At 34.5% G+C, this 22,607-nt stretch overlaps 1 protein-coding gene across 20 annotated transcripts in view; it reads left to right on the forward strand.

Annotated features, from left to right (window-relative positions):
• Positions 1 to 19,516, forward strand: part of LOC129253713 (WD repeat-containing protein 97-like) — a 66,787-nt gene extending 47,271 nt beyond the window's left edge. For 7 of the 20 annotated variants that reach the window (XM_054892133.2, XM_064095544.1, XM_064095541.1 and 4 more), the window contains 8 exons: positions 339 to 464; positions 2,003 to 2,147; positions 2,776 to 2,962; positions 4,587 to 4,616; positions 9,673 to 9,708; positions 12,059 to 12,088; positions 15,937 to 15,960; positions 16,678 to 19,516. In XM_054892133.2, the coding sequence (XP_054748108.2) occupies positions 339 to 464; positions 2,003 to 2,147; positions 2,776 to 2,962; positions 4,587 to 4,616; positions 9,673 to 9,708; positions 12,059 to 12,088; positions 15,937 to 15,960; positions 16,678 to 16,732 (633 nt within the window). In that variant the 3' untranslated portion in view covers positions 16,733 to 19,516. Of the gene's footprint in view, positions 1 to 338; positions 465 to 2,002; positions 2,148 to 2,775; positions 2,963 to 4,586; positions 4,617 to 9,672; positions 9,709 to 12,058; positions 12,089 to 14,994; positions 15,031 to 15,936; positions 15,961 to 16,677 lie in introns of all 20 variants that reach the window. The other 13 variants (XM_054892134.2, XM_064095545.1, XM_064095543.1 and 10 more) reach the window with 4 other exon arrangements.
• The last annotated feature ends 3,091 nt before the right edge of the window (positions 19,517 to 22,607 follow it).

Below are 22,607 nucleotides of genomic sequence, written 5' to 3' on the forward strand. Positions count from 1 at the left end.
CCAGCGCGGACCCTGATTGGCCAGCGGCTTCGGCCAATCACAGCGCGGCTCACGCCCGAGTGGAGCCAGACAATAGCTCCCGACGCTATATAACCCGTGCGCAGCAGCGTCTTTGCTCATTGCCTGACGAAGTCTAGCAGCTTGCAGACGAAACGTCGCTTTCGCACTACGTTTGCTACATCGTGAGACAACTGGTTAATTTCTTCTACTCAATCTATTTTCATATTATCTGCTTGTGTATATATATTGAAATTTTACTTTGTACAAAATTAATGTACAGTAATTCAGCGTTTGACTGCACATGACCATTTATATTTATCTATGTATCTACTTAACAGGGTCATCTGAAAAGGTCAATTGAACAGCTACAGAAAGGCAAATTAACAGGGAAGATTGCTAGAAAGAGAAGCATTGGAGGTACCAAGGCATCCCCTACTAAGAGAACTCTCAAACAACCTGTTGACGTGAGTCTCTTTATATTGCTTTATTCAAGCACTCCACACAAATCTCAAAGGGATTGAGTAATTTTGGAGAGGTTTGCAAAACTGAGCCCTACATGTTGTCGGTGCATGTAATAATGTTTCAGGAGGAAACTCTGAAAAAAAATTTTCATATGTATCACATGCTTTGCAATAAGTAAGAAAGTGATTATTTTCCTTTTATAGGCTACAATGTTAACCCTATCTAGGCCGGGGTATTTTTGGAGATCATATGGCCAGGGGGGGCCTCCCAGGCCCCCCTTTGAGATCTTGGCCGTCGATCGCGCCGAAAATTGGCACGCAGCTTGCCTGGAACATAATCTACAAAATTCTGTATTAATTTATTTCATGCAAATCGTTATTTATTAATTATGCTAATTTATGCATAATTAGTATACAAAATCATACTTTTTCCTCTAATCTCCTAAATATAAAGCTCCAAATGCTCTAATTTTTGGTGTAGAAACTCTTTGTGGTATTCTCAGCAAATGAACATGAAAAAAATTGCGATATCAGAACAATTTCTTATGTATTATATTGTTTTTTGCAATTTTTTATGTATTTCTTCATTTTTTTTTACCTTTTGTTTTTTATTGTTTTTTCAATGAACTTTGTTTGGGACTTTTTTGAGATCATAAACAGCATAAAATAAATCCATTTAGACCAGCAAAACTAAAAATAATCATACAATTATGATTATGGGTTGAAAACACAATTTGCATTGACTTTGTACACAAGATCACGTTTTTGAGCAAGTTTTGGTCTGACATGCACTTACAAAATGTTGCATAATTTCGGAACCGCGTACTAGGTTGTTGCAAATTTGGTCTCAAAAGATGCGCAAGACTTGAAAGTAAAAAGTCAGCGAGCGGCATGGTCAAAGAATTTCGCGCAGCGAAAATGTTGCGCGAATTGTTGAGGGGGGCCTCCGAGGCCCCCCCCCCGGCCTAGATAGGGTTAAATTGAAGAGGAAGTTTGTTGTAAAAATGAAAAAAATATCAGAAAATATTTGTGAAGGTTTCAGGAAAATCCGTCAAAGATTAAGAAAGCTATAAGAATTAAAATTTCTGATTTGTGACGTCATAAACAAGCAGCTGCCCCATATGTTATGACGTCACAAGTTGAATGATTAAAATTCTAATAACTTTTTTCTTCTTTGATGGATTTTCCTCAAACCTTCGCCAATGTTTTATATCATTTTTCTGCTATTATTTCAATAAACCTTTTTTCAGGGTGAACTTCCCCTTTGAGTGTACCTCTTGACTATAGTCATTGTTACCTCATCAATTTAAGGGACTGATCGGCTTCAAAATCTCAGGTGATTCCTGCCTGACAGTTATGTGTACTGCATTAGCTGCAAGAAAAAAAAATTGACATCATTGGTTTGGTACTCTATAGACCTATCATTAACTTTTTCACTCTCAGAATTTACAAAAATAAGCATTTATAGATCATTATTATTAGACCCTCATTGATAGATGTCTGGATATCAGTTTCTAAATATTGAATTGTTTATTTGGCAGGCTCCTGTATCTACAGAGCAAGGATCTCAAGATTCAGACAAGCTATCAGAAACAGGTGGATCAGATTCTAAGAGTATTAAATCAGTATCTAGTAAAGGTGAACCAGGACCTAAACCTCAACCACCTCCACAGAAATCACTTACAGGTTAGATCAATAATTAGCAGGGCTTTGAGTGTTCAACTTTATACCCAATTTGCGCTATTAGTATTTACAGCTTTTTGTGTACTTTGTCTTTATAAATGTATGGATGCTTTTGAAATTTGAGCTATTTTAATTTGTGGTCATTCATACCCCTGAATAATGATGATCCTTGTATAGCTGTTTGTAAAAACTAATAGCAGGGGAATTTCCCCTGATTATTGAGAATATCATTTACATTTTAAGGGTTCAGAAGTCCCTTAGTGTCTTGATGTGGTCTTCATCCAGTGACCTCATGAATATGAGTCAAGATGACTGACTGTATCAAGAATCCTACCTACAAAAAAAAAACATTTCAAGGTAATCTCTGGGGAAATATGTAAGTCTAAATTTGGTTCTAGAGAACATTTCATGAAATGCCTTGTCAGACAACATTTGTTTTATCCGACAGTTACCATAGGAACCACACTTATTAGTCATTCAATATCATGGACATTTTTCAGATTCGACAACTTGTCGGACAAAAAACGTTGATGAAATGTCCCCAGGTGTTCTAAAAAAAATTTACATTTGAATTGCCTGGAGCAAAAAATCTTGAAGACTCCTAACTTTATTTGTCTCTTTTACGATACAGTGACATTCAACGTACCGCCTGATATGTCAGCTCTTGATAACATCCAGCCAACTGAAGCTATCAATTACTTTGTAGAGATGGAAGTAGAACGCCATCTTGAGAAACTAAAGATGGCCGCTGCGAAAGAACAACGAAAGAAAGAAGATGACAAGAAGAATACTGTCCTGGTTCTACCCAAGATAAGAAGGTTGGTGCATCTCTTCCTCATGTTTAATACTAGTTTTGTGTTAAAAACATGAATGTATAGCATCATACTTGCCAACTGTCCCTAAAGAAGGAAAGTCCCTATTTTTGGTGGGGAAAACATGAAATTTCACCCATGACCCTTTGTGTGAAAGTTGATCCATAAGGTTGTGTAGAAAATTTTAAGCGTTGTTCATATTAAAAGAAAATCAAATTATAATCGTCCCTGTTTCAAAATAATGTTGGCAGGTTTGTAACAATCTGAATTATTATGATGTGGTATTGTGTTTCAGGAATTTTACAGGAAGCGGCAAAAAGTATTGTACTACATACAGTAAAAAGAGCTCTTAACAAGCGCAGCTGCATATATTCATATACAAGCTGTGCTCTACAAATTCATGATTATTGTTATTATAACATGTGTTCTTAAAGATCTAGTTGCCTGTGGTGAAGCAAATAAAATTCAAGATTTTGTTCCTCATTTGGACAATTCTTTATGGTTGTGCTCCTTATTATTTAAATAATCTGATTTGGGAATATGTTCCCACTACAAATCACAGATCTTCAGGAATCTGGTTGTTGACACCTTGTAGTGTCAAGTGCTCATTGGTGAAAAGACTTTACTAATGGTGCCCCCACTCTGTGGATTGCACTCTTTATATAGGGACAGTGATTTTCCGCGATCGCGGAAAACGGACGGAATTCACGGAATCGGCCTTTTGAAACGGAAAGTGGCTTTTCAAACGGAATATCACGGAAAACGTGTTTTTTCTCAAAATGCACAAAATAGCAACAGAAATTAATCCCAAATCCTCAATAAAATACGAATATCAACTGAAAAAACACGATCTCACTTTGCAACAACAATCATGACAATCAACACATCGTAACTACACTCGAGCCCCTCCATCACTCGATCGTATCTAAATTAGTTTACACTCACGTCCGCATATAAGGCAGAATACGGCCGTGTGTTGCTGCCCTCTGCGTTCGGTCATAATATAATGATCACGGTGATTCAACAAATCCAAAATGGCGGATAGGCGGAAGTCGTCGACTGTTCAAAATGATGTCCGAAAAGTCCCCAATTCAGTGATAAAATCCCATTTAACCAAAAAATAATGCTAATAATATGAAAGGTGAGAATGTATTCATGTTGGTTATGTTTCTCTAAATAGTTTTTGAGCTCGAATCTCTTCGATTAAAAATGGATTTTAAAACGATGTTAGTACATTGGTAGATGCAAATTTTGACCAGCGCTAGAATTTTGACATCGCTACTCATTGCGTATTGGTTTCCTATGTAAACGGAATTGTCACTTTTTCATGTACACAAAGTCTATGGGGAAACGGAATTTCCGTTTTCAGACATGCTGAAACGGAATTTGAGATTTTCTGAAACGGAAAAGGCAATTTTTAGAAACGGAAAATCACTGTCCCTATTTATACACAATGCCAAGTCTATAGAGTCATTCAAATTCAATCTTATGACATTTATTCTTATCATATAATCTCCTCTGTAATTTCCCCTGCGCCTGAATAGGTAACTAGGTAGATGACATACTTTAATGCTACATGTATTATTATCATTAAATGAACCTCTATCTTTATGCCATGCTACTCCTAAAGTGGATCTGCTGGAGGTTCATTAATTGGAAGGTATTCTGTTGGTCTATCACCATGTTTTGCAGTGCTGTGATTCACTTTTTAATGCATTCATCACTTCTACAGAAATGGCGATCGTTCCTTTTTCTTTTCATTTTTCTTCCTTTTTTTTGCTATGAAAAAGGCAATACATTTTTTTGTAAGTTTCATTTATTTATTTTTTATTATACGCCCATCCTAGACGGGACGTATTATGGTATCACGCTCCGTCTGTCTGTCCGTCCGTCCGTTAACTTTTCCTTGTAAACACGATAACTTCAGTTTAACTTAACCTAGGCTCATATAATTTGCTGTAAATGATACAAGCATGTATCCCAGTTAACCTATTGATTTTGAGGTCAAAAGTCATGTCGCCACCTTCCACTTTTCTTGCTTGACAAATAACTCCATTTTCCCGTTTAAGGTGGGTGTATTATGTGCTTGCCCCAGCAACACTCTTGTTTTATATCTGATTATGATCTGCTTTCCATAGACGATTCTGCAGTGCCTATTTTTTGGGGCCTGCACAATTCTTAAATGGTGACAAAATGCGTAGATCATTCTGGCCCCATACCACATCTTTTCAATGTCCTACGACAGCATAGGGTCAGGGAAAGTTTATGGATATACCAGTAGTTCATGAAATGTGGACATGGGGTAATCAATTATCACTGATCTTCTTGCACAAGTCTTTGGTCACATGCTCAAGGTCAAATGGTTTTTAGGGTCAATGAACATAGTATTTTATTATCATAGATTGGTGTTTGGGGGGAATAATAATTATTCTATGGTCAAGATTGCTGCTATATTGAATCGCATAATGCAGGCGAGACTGCCAGAGGCACTCCACTTGTTTGTTATTGAAGCAGGGAGTTAAGATCAACTCCTTGGTTGAAGGTTAACATCTCTTCTTCTAGCCAATATGACAAAGATTATGGGGCAGTTGAGTAATTTTTGAAATTTTGATTATTTAGCCAAGTTTGCATTACAAAAGGCATCTATCATCCATGCACAGGTTGTTTTTGATTGATCATCTTTTTCTCTTTCGAATGGTGTTTATCCTTTTTTTTTAACAATATGCACAATTACATAATCAGGGGGTGTTTCACAAAGATTAAAGTATGACTTAAGTCGCACTTAAATGCTGACGCATACATGATATGCAGCGTGCGATCTTATTGATAGATAAGCAGTAGTGTGTGTCCTCATGACACGATCTGACCAATGCGATCAAGCCTTTCATACCATACGCAACTCGATATTTAAGTGCGACTCTAAGTCATACTTAAATCTTTGTGAACCCCCCCCCCCCTATCTGTAATATCTTTAAAATAATGCAAAAAGATAAAAGTGAGCAAGTTAGAAATATGAATTATGAAGTTCTGTTGAGTTTAATTTCTCTTAATTTTGGGCATCTGATTCATTAAAACGGTACATGTAAGTGAGTGAGTTTGTGTATTTACTTGTGTGGCACATTATGATTCTAGATATTGACTATAATATGATTTTACTTTACCAAACTGTGTAGGGTATGTTAACCCTTACTGGCTGATATAGACCCCACCATGCTCATTCTACATCAGATTAATGAGTGAGGTATCTTGAAGTAAACAATAATTTAATTATGACTATTGATATGTAAAATAGGAACCGTATATTGTATATCCCAATTTTTAGGTTCCAGCTACATATGTCTGATCATATCATTTTTGTCTCGCCTGCATAGCAGAGCGAGACTAGAGGCGCCGCTTTTCCGACGGCGGCATCGTCAACATTGAAATCTTAACCAAGGTTAAGTTTTTGAAATGTCATCATAACTTAGAAATTTTATGGACCTAGTTCATGAAACTTAAACATAAGGGTCATGAAGTATTACTGAACATCCTGCCTGAGTTTCAGGTCACATGATCAAGGTCAAATGTCATTTAGGGTCAATGAACTTAGACCATGTTGGGGGAATCAATATCGAAATCTTAACCAAGGTTAAGTTTTTGAAATGTCATAACTTCAAAAGTATATGGACCTAGTTCATAAAACTTAGACATAAGGGTAATAGTGTATCACTGAATATCCTGCTTGAGTTTTGCATCACATGATTAAGGTCAAAGGTCACTTAGGGTCAACAAACTTTGGCCATGTTGGGGTTATTTGAGGAATTGTCATCATAACTTTAAAAGTTTATGGATCTAGAAACTTGGACATAAGAGCAACCATGTATCCCTGAATATAATGTGCGAGTTTCAGGTCACATGACCAAGGTCAAAGGTCACTAAGGGTCAATGAACTTTGGCCATATGGGGGTATTTGAGGAATTAACATCATAACTTTGATATTTTATGGATCTAGGTCATGAAGCTTGGACATAAGAGCAATCAAGTATCCTTGAACATCCTGTGCTAATTTCAGGTCAGATGACTAAGGTCAAAGGTCATTTAGGGTCAACAAACTTTGGTAATGTTGGGGGTATTTGTAGAATTGTCATCATAACTTTAAGTGTCTATGGATTTATTTCATGAAACTTGGACATAAGAGCAGCAGTGTATCCTTGAATACCCTGTGTGTGTTTAAGGAACATGTCCAAGGTCAAAGGTCATTTAAAGGTCAATGTACTCTGTCTGTGTTGGGAGTATGTGTGGAATTGGCATCATAACTTAGGAAGTTTATGATACTTGCTCATGAAACATCGACATAAGGGTAATCAAGTATGAATAATAGTTTTGAACAATCCTTAGGTAACATGATCATGGTCAAAGGTCATTTTGGGTCAATGGACATATTTTAATATCTTATTAATGTTTCTTCTGTGAATAATTATTCATTAGCTGTTTTTCAAAGGAAGCAATGCTGCTATATCGAATTGCGTAATGCAGGTGAGACTGCCAGAGGCGTTCCACTTGTTTTAATTAAAAGATTAATTGTCCCATGATTAGAATGTGTCAAGAAAGCTCTACTGGAAAATTCATAATGCTTTGAACTTTGGATTGTGTCGTGAAATTTGATTGTGTCATGATCAAGTCCAAAATGAAATGGATCTGGGTGCCAGTATTCATTCGAATAGGTACTTGGGTCGAATGGGTAAGCATATGTAGTATGCCTAGCAATCGAGTTTCAAAACTCTTGTTGGAATGCTCCCAAGTGAGTAGACAAGGTATTTCATTGTGTGAGGGCATGTCAGGATCCGATGACCGGGGTAAAAATATATCTGTAAGCGAAATATTATTATTATTCATTGAATGGATTTTGCAGTGATGTCACACACAGTATTGCATAGGATCATCTTGTCACAGAAGGTTTAATGTCATTGTTGCACGTTGACTATAAACTACACTCATTCTTCAGAGGAGTGAATCATCAATAAAGCCACTACACATTTTGACTATGATGCGGTTTTTTAAACAATTGCATTTTGCATTAATTATGAAAGTTACAAATAGTAAAATTATTTCATTTGAAGTTTTGCATTATGCTAGGAATACTATGATTATAATTCTGCTTTGCTGCAAGCATTGTGTTTGGACTAAAGTCCAAATCTACTTCAAGTCACAGCCTTTGATGGCATCATTATGATTTGGAATTGAAATTGCTTATACAGTGCGTCCCACAAAAAACGAAACCGAGATTTATCGATGATTTATCATAACTTAATCACAAATACAATAGACAAATGACCTACCATTGTAAAGCTTAGAATCTCCTCTTTCATCTGAAATTACTTAGATTATTTCTCATTCACGCATGAGTGAGCAAAAACAATTTGAAGAGGGGATACCAAAAATTCATTTGGCGGGCTGTATCTGGGTTTCAAAAAGAAAACCACATTTTTAAAAAGTTCAATATCTGCTCTTAAATTTGATACCTCAATTTTAGAAAATGGTCAAGAAATAACAAAGTTCTGGTTATTTGAAATAAGGCTTGCATTTCATTAATTTCATAAAATGAAGAGGTTTTACAGGCTAGCGTTCAAACTCACTCGACACTCCGTTTTGTTGACGATCAGCCATGCATTAAGTCTTTTGTTAACCATGCGATAGCTTCTGTGGGAAACCGGTGAAAACACGTTTATTTAATGAAATTATGGAAATACAAGCATTGTTTCGAGGGACCATAACTTTCTTACTTCTTGACCGTTTTTTGTGATTAATGCATCAAATAAAAGGGCAGATATTGAACTTTTTAGGCATGTGATTTTCTTTTTGAAATTCAGATACCCCCCGCCAAATGAGTTTTTGGTAACCTTTCTTCAAATTGTTTTTGCTCACTCATGCGTGAATGAGGAATAATCTAAGTAATATCAGATGAAAGAGGAGATTCTAAGCTTTACATTGATAGGTTATTAGTCTATTGTATTTATGATTAAGTTATGATAAATCATCGCTAAATCTCGGTTTCGTTTTTTGTGGGACGCACTGTATACCGGTATCTACTAAAAGGCTTGCAATAGACTATAATTTTGATTAAATATTTATACCATTACAAAGAACTTTTATTGTTAAGACTCTATGGCCCGAATTCCCAAAGGTGGTTTTTAAAACCATTGGTTGAATCCATGGTTTATGCAGATTACCTGAATAAATTACGCTTATTTACTGCGTATATTACAAAAATTTCCAATGCTGATGTGCACTTTTGTCACATCACAGTGCGCCAAATTGACGCCTTAGTTTTGCCATGGTTAAGTACGCTATTTTTTCATGAGTCTGCTGTTTGAAGAGTGGACTCATTAATTCAAAACAGTGGACTCATGAATAAAATAGCTTGGATAACCACGACAACACGCATCAATTTTGTGCACTGTGAAAAAAGCGTGCATCAGCAATGGAATTTCGTAATATACGCAGTAAATAAGCGTAATCTACATTGCACAGGAAATCTGCATAAACCATCAGAGTAGTAGGTCTATGGTTCAACTGATGGTTTTAAAACCACCTTTGTGAATTTGGGCCTATATGTTAGAATGGACACATCAAATGCTTTGACAATTTCTTTGAAACGGATTGCAAAGGATCTTGAATTGTGTGCCGGGCTAATGACTAATATCTCTGTTTGCATCACTCATGCTACCTTAATCTAGGGAGGATCTTGGTTCTGAGGATGACTTCATGTCAAGGTGCGTCATATAATCTGCTTCCTGGGTTGTAAGCCCATTTTGGAATTAAGAAATAAATGGCCATGCGTCTTGAACTCGCCCCATTTGTGTAACGTCGCCCAAATTTAATGATAGTGCAATGGAATTGGTCATAACTGAAATATTCATCTTATCTATACAAAGTGTACTTTTTCTGAATGGAAATTTCATGAGGATTCCATAAATGACATTAAAAATGAGGTACAGGGTAAACTGCTCACATTCTATGAGTGACATTTCAGTTTTTAGGACCCCCAGTATACTTTATTTCCAACATCCATGTTTTATTTTTCTCTCTCTCTCTTTGTCCATACCATTAATTACTTATCAGATTTGTATTGCTTATGAAATTCCCTTTCAAAAGGTATATAACTTTATAATGGAATTCAATAATTTCATTGAGGTAATTTTGATATGCAAATTTATGTTAATTTCAAATATCCAAAACCGACATTTTAAAACAGTTTTTACCTTAAATTTCTACTAAATCATAATTAAGTAATATTATGAAAATTATATAATGTGTATGTAGGTGTATTATTATACCTGTTATATTTAGCTTTAAGATGAGACCAAAATAAAAGTCTAGCCTCTTTAAAACCAAAGTTACACATGTTTGATATTACAACAATCCCATAGAGTCGCATGTAATGTGAACGGCTTCCACCACCCTTCAACTCCTTGTTTTATTCATTTTATCAAGCAAAGTGTGACACTTTTGATGTGCATATGAATTTATACTATTACCCCTAATACTCGGCTTTCAAATGATACCAATTTCATAACAATGCATCTATATTCGGCTGGAAAATCACATCATAAATTGTTCCCATGCAAAAATTTTTAGTGTTTTTATGTAAGGAATTTTAGGGTTTTCTTAAATAATGTGAATTACAATTAATAAATTGGAGTAAATTATGAAGGCTGTTGGATTATTAAACTGCTCACCTCAAGCTTTTAAATGAGACCAAAATTAAGTCTCTGGCCCCCTGTATACCAAAGTTATTCATAATCGCTAGAGGGTATTCATTTGTCTCGCAATCTACTATGGTCAACAAGGAAATTCGTGATCACTCTCGCAAAAAGTGTTCACTAGCTTTCTAGGAAATTCGTGATCACTCACGCAAAAAGTGTTCACGAGCTTTCGAGTGCCGCTGCAACTCTTTATCAAGTGACGAAAATTATCTGATAACGTACTCTATTTATACCAATCCCCAGGACCGTACGCACGAACGCGGGAACAATAGGTGGGCACTCACTGATCCGTTATTCATGTTTGAAATATGAAACGTAACTCTCCCATGGACTTTTTGAACTGCTTTCCCTTCATCAACCACCCTTTCTTTTTCATTTTATCAGTTGCGGTGTCACAAATACGTGCTACTGCACTAATTTTTTTCAGACATGATAGATGATACCCTGTATATAGTTAGCTTTAAAATGATACAAATTTCATGACAACATCTCTCCGTTCAACTGAGATATCGTTATGTTAAACCGAATCAAAATTGAAAAAGCTTAACAAAACCACCTTTTCATTTGTGGAGTGAGTTCAAGACACATGGCCTGATAATTGTTCAGGAAACAATATAAAGGATGTACAATTTTGAAACCTCTATGCAATTGAAACTTAATATGACTTGATATATGATCATGTAGATCAAAATTGTCATTAAAGAAATAAATGAGTTTAATAGTTTTATATCATGACATTGTTTTGTCAGAAGCAATGCCGGGTGCAATCAATGTGCCTACACGTATTGTAGATCAACTGAGTTATCAAATGAAGAAAATTCAGGTGTGATGACAACAGTCATGTAATACTTTTTTTTAGGAATGAAACAAATGAATCATATTATTCATATCTTATCATGTTTGTTTTACTGTTTTGATATAACTTATGAGCTATGGGTCATTCAGTGTACTTTGAGCATGTGGATTGATGCTGCAGCCACAAGTCTATTGGGTTGGTGCAAAACTTGCAATCAAACGCAAGTCAAATTTCGGTCTGAAAATCAATCATACATGTATGTCTTACAATAAATCATGAATTTTTAGTTGATTGGTGATCTTTGGAGTGTTAACAGATTTGCTACTGTGCATCTGAAATGTATATATTTCTAAAATTGTATTAGAAATTTGTAATTGATTGCAATCTTCTTGCAACAACCCCTAATGCTTCTACTCATTATTCAGGACTATATACTTTGTACAGTATACACAACATATCACAACATTATTCAAAGGATTGACTGTTAACAATCTTGTGGCTTATTGTCTATTAAAATAGGAAGTGGTTATTGATGACTGTTTTACTTTCAAAACTTAACAGGGATTTTTCAGATGAAGAATTAAGAAGGAGGTAAACCATTGCAGTGATGTGTGTTTAACGTCCCAATCACAAAAATAAAATCATTCTTGTTTTTATGTTTATTTTCCGTGCACATGTAGTCTAGAAGGTGCATTCTACATTTCACCCAGCTGTTCATCCCCAAATTGATTCCCAAAGAAAATTACACAAGGAGTTGTGATTAATTTCTCCCCAAAAATGCCTTAAAGAGCCCTGGAAAACAAAAAGAATAAGAGCCCAATAATGTCCTGTAAAATTACATGTAAACTGTAATACATTGTAGTACATTTTTGCCAGTGAGCTCCAAAAGCCTACCCAGATTTTTATTTTTTTTGGTCAAAGTTTCTTGTGTTCATTTCCTTGAAATAATGCGGATGAATTTTTAGATACTTGTTTGTATGTACAGCATGTACATCACTTCAAAATACAGGTCAAGTTCAAAGTTTCATTTATTAAGTCAAAGGTCACAGTGTATTATGTTTTAGTTTCCATAGATATTTGATAGATCATTTAATCATTCTTGATGTGTAGTTACGTAGTAAAGACACCGAGTTTGTATGTTAAAGACTGTGTGTATTTTCTCCAAGTGAAACTAAATTTAGGGCATCTGTGTCCAGTCATTTTATTAAATATTAATCGCTGATGTAAAAAACATGGAATATTGATAAACTTGTTATGCAAATTTCTGGTCAACACAAAATTTTAAAATCAAACTTATACTTTAAGAAGACAAAGCACAAATGTAATATGTGCAGCTATAAACTGCTGTTGTTGTCCGAGATACATTTTCCTAACCATTTGGTATGTCATAGTCATTGTGAGCACTGAGAGTTTTTGTGTTGTGTGTGTGCCAATTGGAGTGAATTTTTGTGCACAGCAGAGAAGATTCAAACATTATAATCATCGTCATCAACTCCAGCATCATCATCATCATGACCATCATTTTCACCACCACCTTCTTCTGTCTCAGCATCATTTTCATCATCATTCACTTGCCACGATGATTTTAAGACTTTCCAATTAACATAATCTTAACTATGCAAGTTAGGCATTAAATATCTCAACTACTATTACCACCGGGGCGGTATTCTGAAAATCGTGTTAACTTTGGTGTTAAATATCGTGTTATCTCTCTGATTTAACACGCCCCTAACATACCCCCAAATCGGTATTCTGAAAAGTGGTTATCTGCATGTTATCTCATTTTGTGTTATCTTCAGCTCCTCCCACTCTACATCTATTTAATCCAATCAAATGCGCTGTTAAAGAAAAGATCACGCAAAATCTTCAAGGAAAAAAGGAGTGTGTGCGCGATGACACGGAGCCTGCATTGTGACATCATTTTGTAAGTGCATACAGCTAAATAAAAGTTAGAGCAGGAAAGAGATGTTGGGAGGGGTGATTGTGGCAATTATGAATGTATTATTTCAGACAGCATGGGTACAAAATTATAACAGGAGACAGAGGCCTCAATCCATTGTGGAGGGGGCAGGGGACTATCACCCCTAAAATATGAGGGCAAGTGTAATTTATCTACATGCCCCCAATAATTTTGAGAACTTGAACAAATAAATATGCAGTGCAAAATTTAAAAAGTAAGAAAAGCACTTAAAGAAAAATTAACATGACATAGAAATATCAAACATACAAAATTGTAGTTTTTCAATGTGCTCCGCATGCAAAATTCTTTATTATAATTTGATGCGTAGAGCGATCAGCCCCCCCAAAAGATTTTTTTTTCTTCACTTTTTGCCCGAGCTCCCCATCCGAAACATATAGATTGACTGGTGGGATAGGTAGATTAAGGATAACCTAGAAGCATTCAGAGTTTAAAATCGTAATCATTGGAAATATAACCATTGAAAAAGGAATTTTTTTTTTGAATATTATAGAAGAGTTCCCCAATCCCTAAATCCATTTTTTTAATTGCTGTTTGTCCAATTTTTTCAGACGTTTTTAATTTTCTTCCTCTCCTTTTTGTCTTTTTTTAAACGATATTATGGCAAAAAGTTACAAATCAATAACTCATGAGCATATGATGATTTTAATTAATCCAAATTAAAGATGCATTTGAAGCTCTTATTGATGTTTGCGTCTGCTAAAAAAAGTGCAGCCATCGTCATCCCCAACTTAACCTCTCCTTAACGCAGTGTTAAATGTTTGTGTTATCTTTGAACCAAATTTTAGCAAACACCATTTTTAGAATACCAAATTTTGTGTTATCTTCCTAACACCGCGTATATGGAGTTGCGCACTGCAAATTGTTACCACTTGGGCTACATCTTTTTTGTGCTAACACGGTTTTCAGAATACTGCCCCTGGTGACTTCTCACACTTTTCTATTGCTATTGATACCAGATGGAACTACCACTGCTGCTGCTACGGCTACTATCTATCCCTCCCTTGTTACATCCATTCACTTCATGACTGCCATTCTTGTTTGCCTTCACTACCATCACAATCATCAATTCTAATTATGTTCATTATTATTCTCATCCCTGATCATCCTCAATAAGTTGATTTTAAGGAAAAAAATATCTTGTCCATATATGACTCCATGATTCAATTGACATGTATCATTTTAGAATTCATATACAGATAAGAATTAGATAGATTATGAAAAAATGAAATTCCAACAAGATACAGACAAAAAATAAAAGGTCAAACACTTTACAATGTATTCAGTTAAAATTAAAATCGTAAATGTTGTTCATATGTTTAGTGATTGATTTCAATGTGATTTTTTTTTTAATGAGTTTATTTGAGTGAATTAAAGCCATTGCAGAGATCGTACATCATTTTTTAATTTGAAAAATTTCTTCAACCGGGAATCTCTTTTCTCCTGGACAGCAGAAGTATTGTGTTTAGATTTTCTCACGTTTTGATGATTTTTCGTTGCATGGTTTTGACACACATAGTGAGGGTGGTTCATCATCGGACTTCAAAGCTGCCAGGTATGAGAGATTGCTCCTATGAAATTAAAATAAAAAGAAATCAATAATTCTCTGAAAAGAGTCTAAATTTATTAGTTTTGTTGTATTATCCTTTCACTTGAAAAATTCTGAAAAAAAGTTTGGAAAAAGTTTGAACAATAGATTTCTATGTTGTTTAGATTGTATATTACTCATCATTGTAATTTTCATTTGGGTTTAATAGAATGAATAAGAAAACAAATTTTGGGTGTTTTTGTTTAAGTCTCATCAGCGACTTAGATAGCAACCAGATATTGGTGTTCTCCAAAATCTGGGATTGGATTGAATTGGATTGGAGGGTAACAAGTGAAAGAAACAGATGCAAATATTTTAGAATTTATATAAAACAGTTGGTTTCTACAAGCAGGTGATACTCCGGAATATGAATTGTTGGAAACACTAAGGTAAATTCTTTTGAGGCTTATAATGTGTGATTTCCTTTTAGTTTGTGTCAGTGAAAACCTCTGTTCTTGTTGTATGTTTACTTCACTTGTTAAGTGAACAAGATAGTATTTTTGTAAAGGTTTTGGTATACTAATAATTAAAATCCCACATACTATATCCTCAAAGTGAGGTTGAAATTATTTCAAGTTTGGGGGCACAGTGAATATTGCATTAATTATGCAAATTCTTGTACTTCGACTCACTACTTTAGGCCTGAATTTAATTGGCATGATTGGTTATTCCAATCAAAATTTCTACAGAAATATAATTGAAATTATAAATTCCCAAAGGTCAAGTTAATGAAGGTGAGATTAATAAAACTTAAATTTTGTTTTTATATTAGTTTGGAAAATAAAATTGATTACCATTGCTGACGTATAACAATTTAGATACAAATTTAAATTTTTATTATTGTGTGTTTTTATTTTTAATGCATTCATTTAGAGAATGGTGGGAGGAGATGAAGAGGTATTTTTATTATCTTTTTTCCTTTATTGTAAACTCCAATCAAATGAGTTTTCTTCATGATTTATTCATCAGATCATTATTAAATGAAATGAAGCTTGAAGTGAAGAATTGTTATAATGAAAATGGCTTTAAAGGATGTGTTCATAACCAAGTAGTGTAACTTGTGAATATGATAATTCAAAGATGATTCATTTTTATCAAGAAATGGAGCTGTTCTATATTTTAGCTGTACTTTCATCTGATGTAAAGAATGAAATCATTCAAGTTTATCTTCAATACTTGCTGCATTCGTGTGCTATTTTACTCTTGTTTTCTAAATCATTTCAAAGATGCAATTCAATTCAAATTTATTTCCACATCTGATTAAAAAGACAAGTACAAATTCATATGCAGATAGACAATAAAAAAACATTAAAATGAAACATATTCAGTTCGAAATCATAATGTGGTGGGAATCGACAAAGGCCTTTCACGGATATTTCCAAAGGTAATAAAATTACCTAAAATGTTTTTAAAATATATACATAATAACATGTTTGAAATACAAAACGAAACAATAGAAAAGAAATAGATGATTTAAGTTTGTATTATACCACTTTGTTATAAACAAGAAATTGAGGATTTTATTTCTGTAAGTCTTGCAATATTATCTTGTTTGGAAAACACTTATTAATAGTGAAAGATTTCCTTTTTTTTGTCATTGTGCACTCATGAAAGATCAAAGAATAAGAAAAAGAAGCAGAAGGAAGAGAGGTATTGTTTGCTGTGCTAATTCACTTTATTCCTCTGAGTTTAATCAAGGAGTGTGTTGGTAACTCCTTGATTTAATGGTTTAATACAGAATCACTGAATACAGAGTGTGGTAAATTTGGTCACAGATCAGTAGCAACATGGTGAATACAATTGACATGGCCTCACTTCCTAACATGCAGCTCTTTATGACATCATGTAGTATCACTATAGTCTGTGCTGGGCATTGCTTTACATTAAATATTGTGCGTGTTGTATAATTTACGCACTTGCATACATGTATGTGCAATAGAATATGCAGTACAGCAACATATTGAATAGCAAGTTTTGTCTCAAAGCCTATGGGATAAATGTCAGATTTCGCTGCTCTGTGAATACTGCACAGGCAAATTATACAGACCAAAATATGCAGTTTTAATGCAACCTATAATAACCTTAGATTGTTCTTCTTGACAAAACAGTCTACCATGCAAACTCTGTTATTATAATTAAGTGCTTTGGTTTCATCCAAAATTGAATCAGAGTGGATGTTTTTCCCTCCATGATATCATGGACCTCCATGATGATATTCAGCACCCAACATTTGAATGCCAGTTCAAAAGAATTACCATTCTGATTGAAAAATGTTTATTCAACATTCTGAAAATAAAATGAAGTGTTTGAGGTGACTCACATCAAACCTCTCTTTTTAATGTGGATCTTAATATTCAGTCATTGAAGAATTATGCACCCAATTCAAAACTTATAAGGCTTCTTCATATATTCAAATATATCTGGGTGTACTTGATATTGAAATTTACTGATATTTCATTTTCTTTTTGAAAGTAAGAAATTGTCTTCAATATGGTCAAAATAAAATTGGGAAGAAAGATTTATTCACATTGAAATTAGACTACAGTGTTAGATTAAAACAAGAATGAGAGTGGGTTTACAAGGCATATTTGACCTGTTAGATTATAATTTAGATAACAGGGCAAGTCTACCCAATTAAAAATTAATTTGAATAAAAAGAGAAAAACCATACTAGCTCAACGCTGACAATTTTATTGTTCTTTCTCTTTGTATTCAAATCTACTTGTTTTGGGGGTGAACTTGATCTTTAACATTTGATATGTATCTTGTTTCTTTACTTGAATATATTTTGCACCTTTCTAACTCGTACACTCCTTTGCTGTTTTTTTGTTTTGTTTTGCATAATGATGTAGAGTTTCAACCTGAGTGATGTATTCCTTTATACTCACTCCATCTTTCCTTTGGTTTTGATAGCACCCTGTCATAATTCCATAATACTTTGTAGTGTTATATTTCTGCTTGCATATTGCAGGACACTAATAGGAGAATGCCGCAAAGAGAATGAATTCAGTTTTTTTCCCAAAATGATATAAGCCATTACACTTTATGCAATGACCGGATGAAGGCGGGACTGCACCAACCCGAGTTTGCTCAATCTCGAGATTTTAGCCCGATCGGCCCTCTTTGTGATTAATCTCGAGATTCAAGAAACCCTGTCTCCACCATCACAAGAAGGGCGATTCCTGCTCGAGTGAGGCACCGATGCATTAGGGTCTGACGCCGTGAATAAATAATCCCAAGTGTGTCTGCACCTGCGAATTAGCGGGATAATTTGTAAAATAGCGTGCTATTTTGCAAATAATCCCAAGTTGACTTGGGATTGCAATCTCGAGATTGATCCTACAAACTAGCGCGATAATTGCGTCTCCATTACAAATAATCTCTAGATTGTTCAGATAGGGATAATTTGCTGGATCAGAAATAGCGCACTAATTTGAAAACTCGGGCTGGTGCAGACGGCCCTATTGACTGTAAACCTGAATAGTACTTTTTTAATTGCTGAGATGACCATGATATGCTAGTCATCCCATTTAAAAAGTGTTCACTTATAATATTTAGCAAAGGGTCAAATGTTAAGTTATTAGTTTAAAGCGGAATAGTAGCTTCCCCACTTGTAAATTATGTCACCTGGTCTATGTAGTGGTTTCTTTATTAGAGTTGAATGTCACAGACTGGTATACCAGACAAGCTTACGTAAATAAGAATTTAATGATTACCTATCCAATAGAAAAAAAAGAAAGGTCATTTGGGAAAAGTTGTCCGAGAGGTAATTTATCAGTGTTCATCCAAAAACAATGTATCACATGTACGACAGTCCAAACCCATTTCAGAGAAAATCGACTGACTTCAAAGCTTTCTATTATTACCATATTTTTGTCCCCAACATTTCAAGATTTCATTGCCAGAAAAATACATGGTAGGAACATGGAGCTATAGCTCTATGGTAGGAAAGACCAAAACAGTTTCTTGACATTGATATCTCTTTTTACACAAAACGAAGAATAAGAGAAAATATCACAAAAGAGCAATAATTTGTAAATTTGGATTGAGCAGTTTAGATTTTCCCTGTATAAAACGTCATAGGGAATACGCTGACCACATTTTCAATGCGCACGATCAGCAAAATCTAAGTTATGTGCAGAGTCAATCAATGCATGAACCACTGAGGAATAAATATTCATGTTTATTAATTCTGTTGTGCAGTTATGAGGAAGATTGCATCTATCAGAATTCACATTCAGATCCAGATTTGATCTTGTATTTCATTTTGCACAATAATGTCAGTATTATAGAGGAGTTTAAGACATCAGCTTACTTTTTATTGCCGGAGAATTCAGTTCCACTGTCCATCAGTTGATCTCTCTTTGTGTGTGTGTTTTTACACTACAAATGAGCAGCTTCTCCATAATTATGTTGTGTGATGTAGATTTATCTAAAATGCCATTTTTCAACGAACAAAAAAAAAACATATTTCATTTGTGCAGTATAATGTATCATCATTTCATACCCCCTCCTATGAGAAAAATAATCCAATCTTCCATTTATTCCTTGATCATAAGAATCCCTGTTAAATTACGAGAACTTTTGTAGGCTAAAAAATACCCATTAATTATTCCTGCATTCACACCGCCCCTTCGGGATAAGTTCCTGAAGTTACGAGCATGCGCATTATGGTCTGATAAGCTCAGCAGTCATTCACGGCGCCCGCGCTTAACTACATGCTGGGCTAAAAGTTCCCGTAAATTGCTTTCACATTGCCAAAATACCTGCGACCTTGGAAAAATCCCCGCGAAAGTTCTCCTAATTTTGACAAGTACCTACTATTTAGTGGGTATTTTCTTTCGGGGAGATTACAAGTAATTTGCTTTCACATTGCCAATATTACCTGGTATTTTCTGATCGGGGTAAATTTCCTGATCAGAAAATACCTGGAACTGACGAACTTCGAGGCGGTCTGAAACCACCTCTATTGTCAAGGGGAACTTTCCCTTTGCTAGTTGAAAATCCATGAGATCTTGATGCATGCAGGTGTATAGAGCCTCAATACACAATCAATCCTCTGATTGTTAAACCTTCCGGCATACTGTTAATTTTGTTAAGCACGACTTTGGTACACAGCACCAGTGATTCTATACATTATTTATTTGCATTGAGTTACTTTTCTGCACAGAATGGCACTTGCACAAAATGGATTTTATTTATTTCATGTACAAGTTTATATACAATCTGTAAACTTTTTTATCATTGAAATTTGCCATCATTAAAGGACAAGGAAAAGGTACTTACTATGAAATTCCTACTTTTACATTATTGCTTTGAGTTATATCATTATGTTATAATCAATTGAGACCAACAGAAAAAAAAACACATCTATCCATTTGTGGTTTTTGTTTGTGATTATACAGTGTACCTTATATTTCTTAAAGTATATATCATTCCAATCCATAATTTAAGTAAGGTTATTAGTTTTGAATGAAGATAATATGTTTTCTCTAACACAGAACAATATGTGAATACAACGTTTAAAAACTTTTGAACTTATTCTGTATTCCAGATAGGTTTACATTATTAAACCTGGAAACACATTTTCTACTACTTGTATTCAGATCAGGGAATAATTACAATATATGATTTGCACTTTAGCATTTTTGGTTACAAGAGAAAAGTTTTCAACTAAGTTTTGTACATTCCTAAGTAAAAATCTGCAACACAAAAATTATTGCCTTTTTTGTGTAAAAAACATGTAGTCTCTCTAAAGACATAAAGGAACATATTGCGAAATTATTCCCTGCAGATAGTCGTAGAAAATGTGTTCAATTATTTCAGAAATTGTAAATACTTGTAATTACATTATATTTTGACAATGTTGTTTTAAAGACTTTGAGTAACTTTGTGGAGATTTGGTAAAATCTGAGCTATGGTACCCTACATGCTATCAGTGTATACAATCATTTTTCAAGAGGAGAACCTGAAAAATTTGTTTCATAAGCATAACTTTAATGTTACGCAATAAGTTTTTTTTCCATTGCCTACAGTGTTAATTTAAGTGTCCATATAGAGTTACTTGTATGGATGCTTATGACTGTAGTTATCATTATCACAGTGCTCAATTAAGCGACCAATTTATAGCTAAAAATCTGAATTCTGTCTAACCTAACGGTTTACAATAATGATTGCATCATGAGCATCAAGAGAAAGAATTTTTCATATTCTGAATGAGGTTCCATTATAGGAATGGGAGATATCCTGACACTAACAGATATATGCACCACATACTTATTGCAATAGTTTCTCATATTGCCGGGCATTTACTTTGTGACACATTCATCTGATATATTGTCTGATTTGGTTTGATTGTCAATTTTGACACAATTTTTTCTAACTCAAAATCATTATTCAAATTCAGACATATATGTGCTTTGTTGAAAAAGTTATATTCTATTTGTGATGAGCTATGTCATTAAAAAAATATATATTTGAATAGTGTTTGCAGTACTTCGTTTTTTCCTAATTATGTTGAACTTGCTGATAAGTTGATTTGTCACTTTGACTACCGTATTTTGAAATTTTATTGGAAGAAAATTATAAAGAAATTCTATACAAAATTATCTTAGAGAAGTTAACGCAATAGATTACCGAAGGGTGACGTTATCAATGTGTATTTTTAACAAGTTCATGACCATATTTTGGTAGAGCATGATAAAATCCACCAGATTTGACATGAATCAATTCATCTGCTCCTTGGAATAGTTTACTAGATAGATGATGCATAATAAATGCTGTGTTTATTATTATCTTGGCCTGATGTGTGGCTATAGGCCCCTTTGAAATCAGTGTAAATTGGTCTGGGGGCTGTGTCAGTGCGCATATGATTTTCAATGTGCAATCTTTAATGATTAATGTGCACGTGTCCGCTTAGCATGATTCGACCAATACAGTTATGCATTATCATGCAAATCTGGAAAGTTAAGTGCACCTCTAGGTCTCACTTAATTCTTTGTGAACCCCCCCCCCCCCTTGTTAAGATCTGTTTTGAACCAGGCCAATTATACAGTCACTGATTTGAATGGGGGCAAATGTAGGTATTCATACTGTCACATCTTGGGAACTCCCATATTTCCACCTAATTTTGGTGGTGGAGCTTTTTCATTATGCTCCACAGAGATAGGGTATCATGCTTTACCAAGATAGGGTATCAAAATGCTCAAGTACAAAATCATTTTTGTCTCACCTGCATAGCAGTGTGAGACTATAGGCGCCGCTTTTCCGATGACGGCGGCGGCGGCGTCATCATCAAATCTTAACCTAAGGTTAAGTTTTTGAAATGACAGCATAACTTAGAAAGTATATGGACCTAGTTCATGAAACTTGGCCATAAGGTTAATCAAGTATTACTGAACATCCTGCCTGAGATTCATGTCACATGACTAAGGTCAAAGGTCATTTGGGGTCAATGAACTTAGACCATGTTGGGGGAATCAACATCAAAATCTTAACCTAAGGTTAAGTTTTTGAAATGTCATCATAACTTAGAAAATGTATGG

This window comes from Lytechinus pictus, chromosome 2 (genome assembly GCF_037042905.1).
Source record: "Lytechinus pictus isolate F3 Inbred chromosome 2, Lp3.0, whole genome shotgun sequence".
Classification (NCBI taxonomy): domain Eukaryota; kingdom Metazoa; phylum Echinodermata; class Echinoidea; order Temnopleuroida; family Toxopneustidae; genus Lytechinus; species Lytechinus pictus.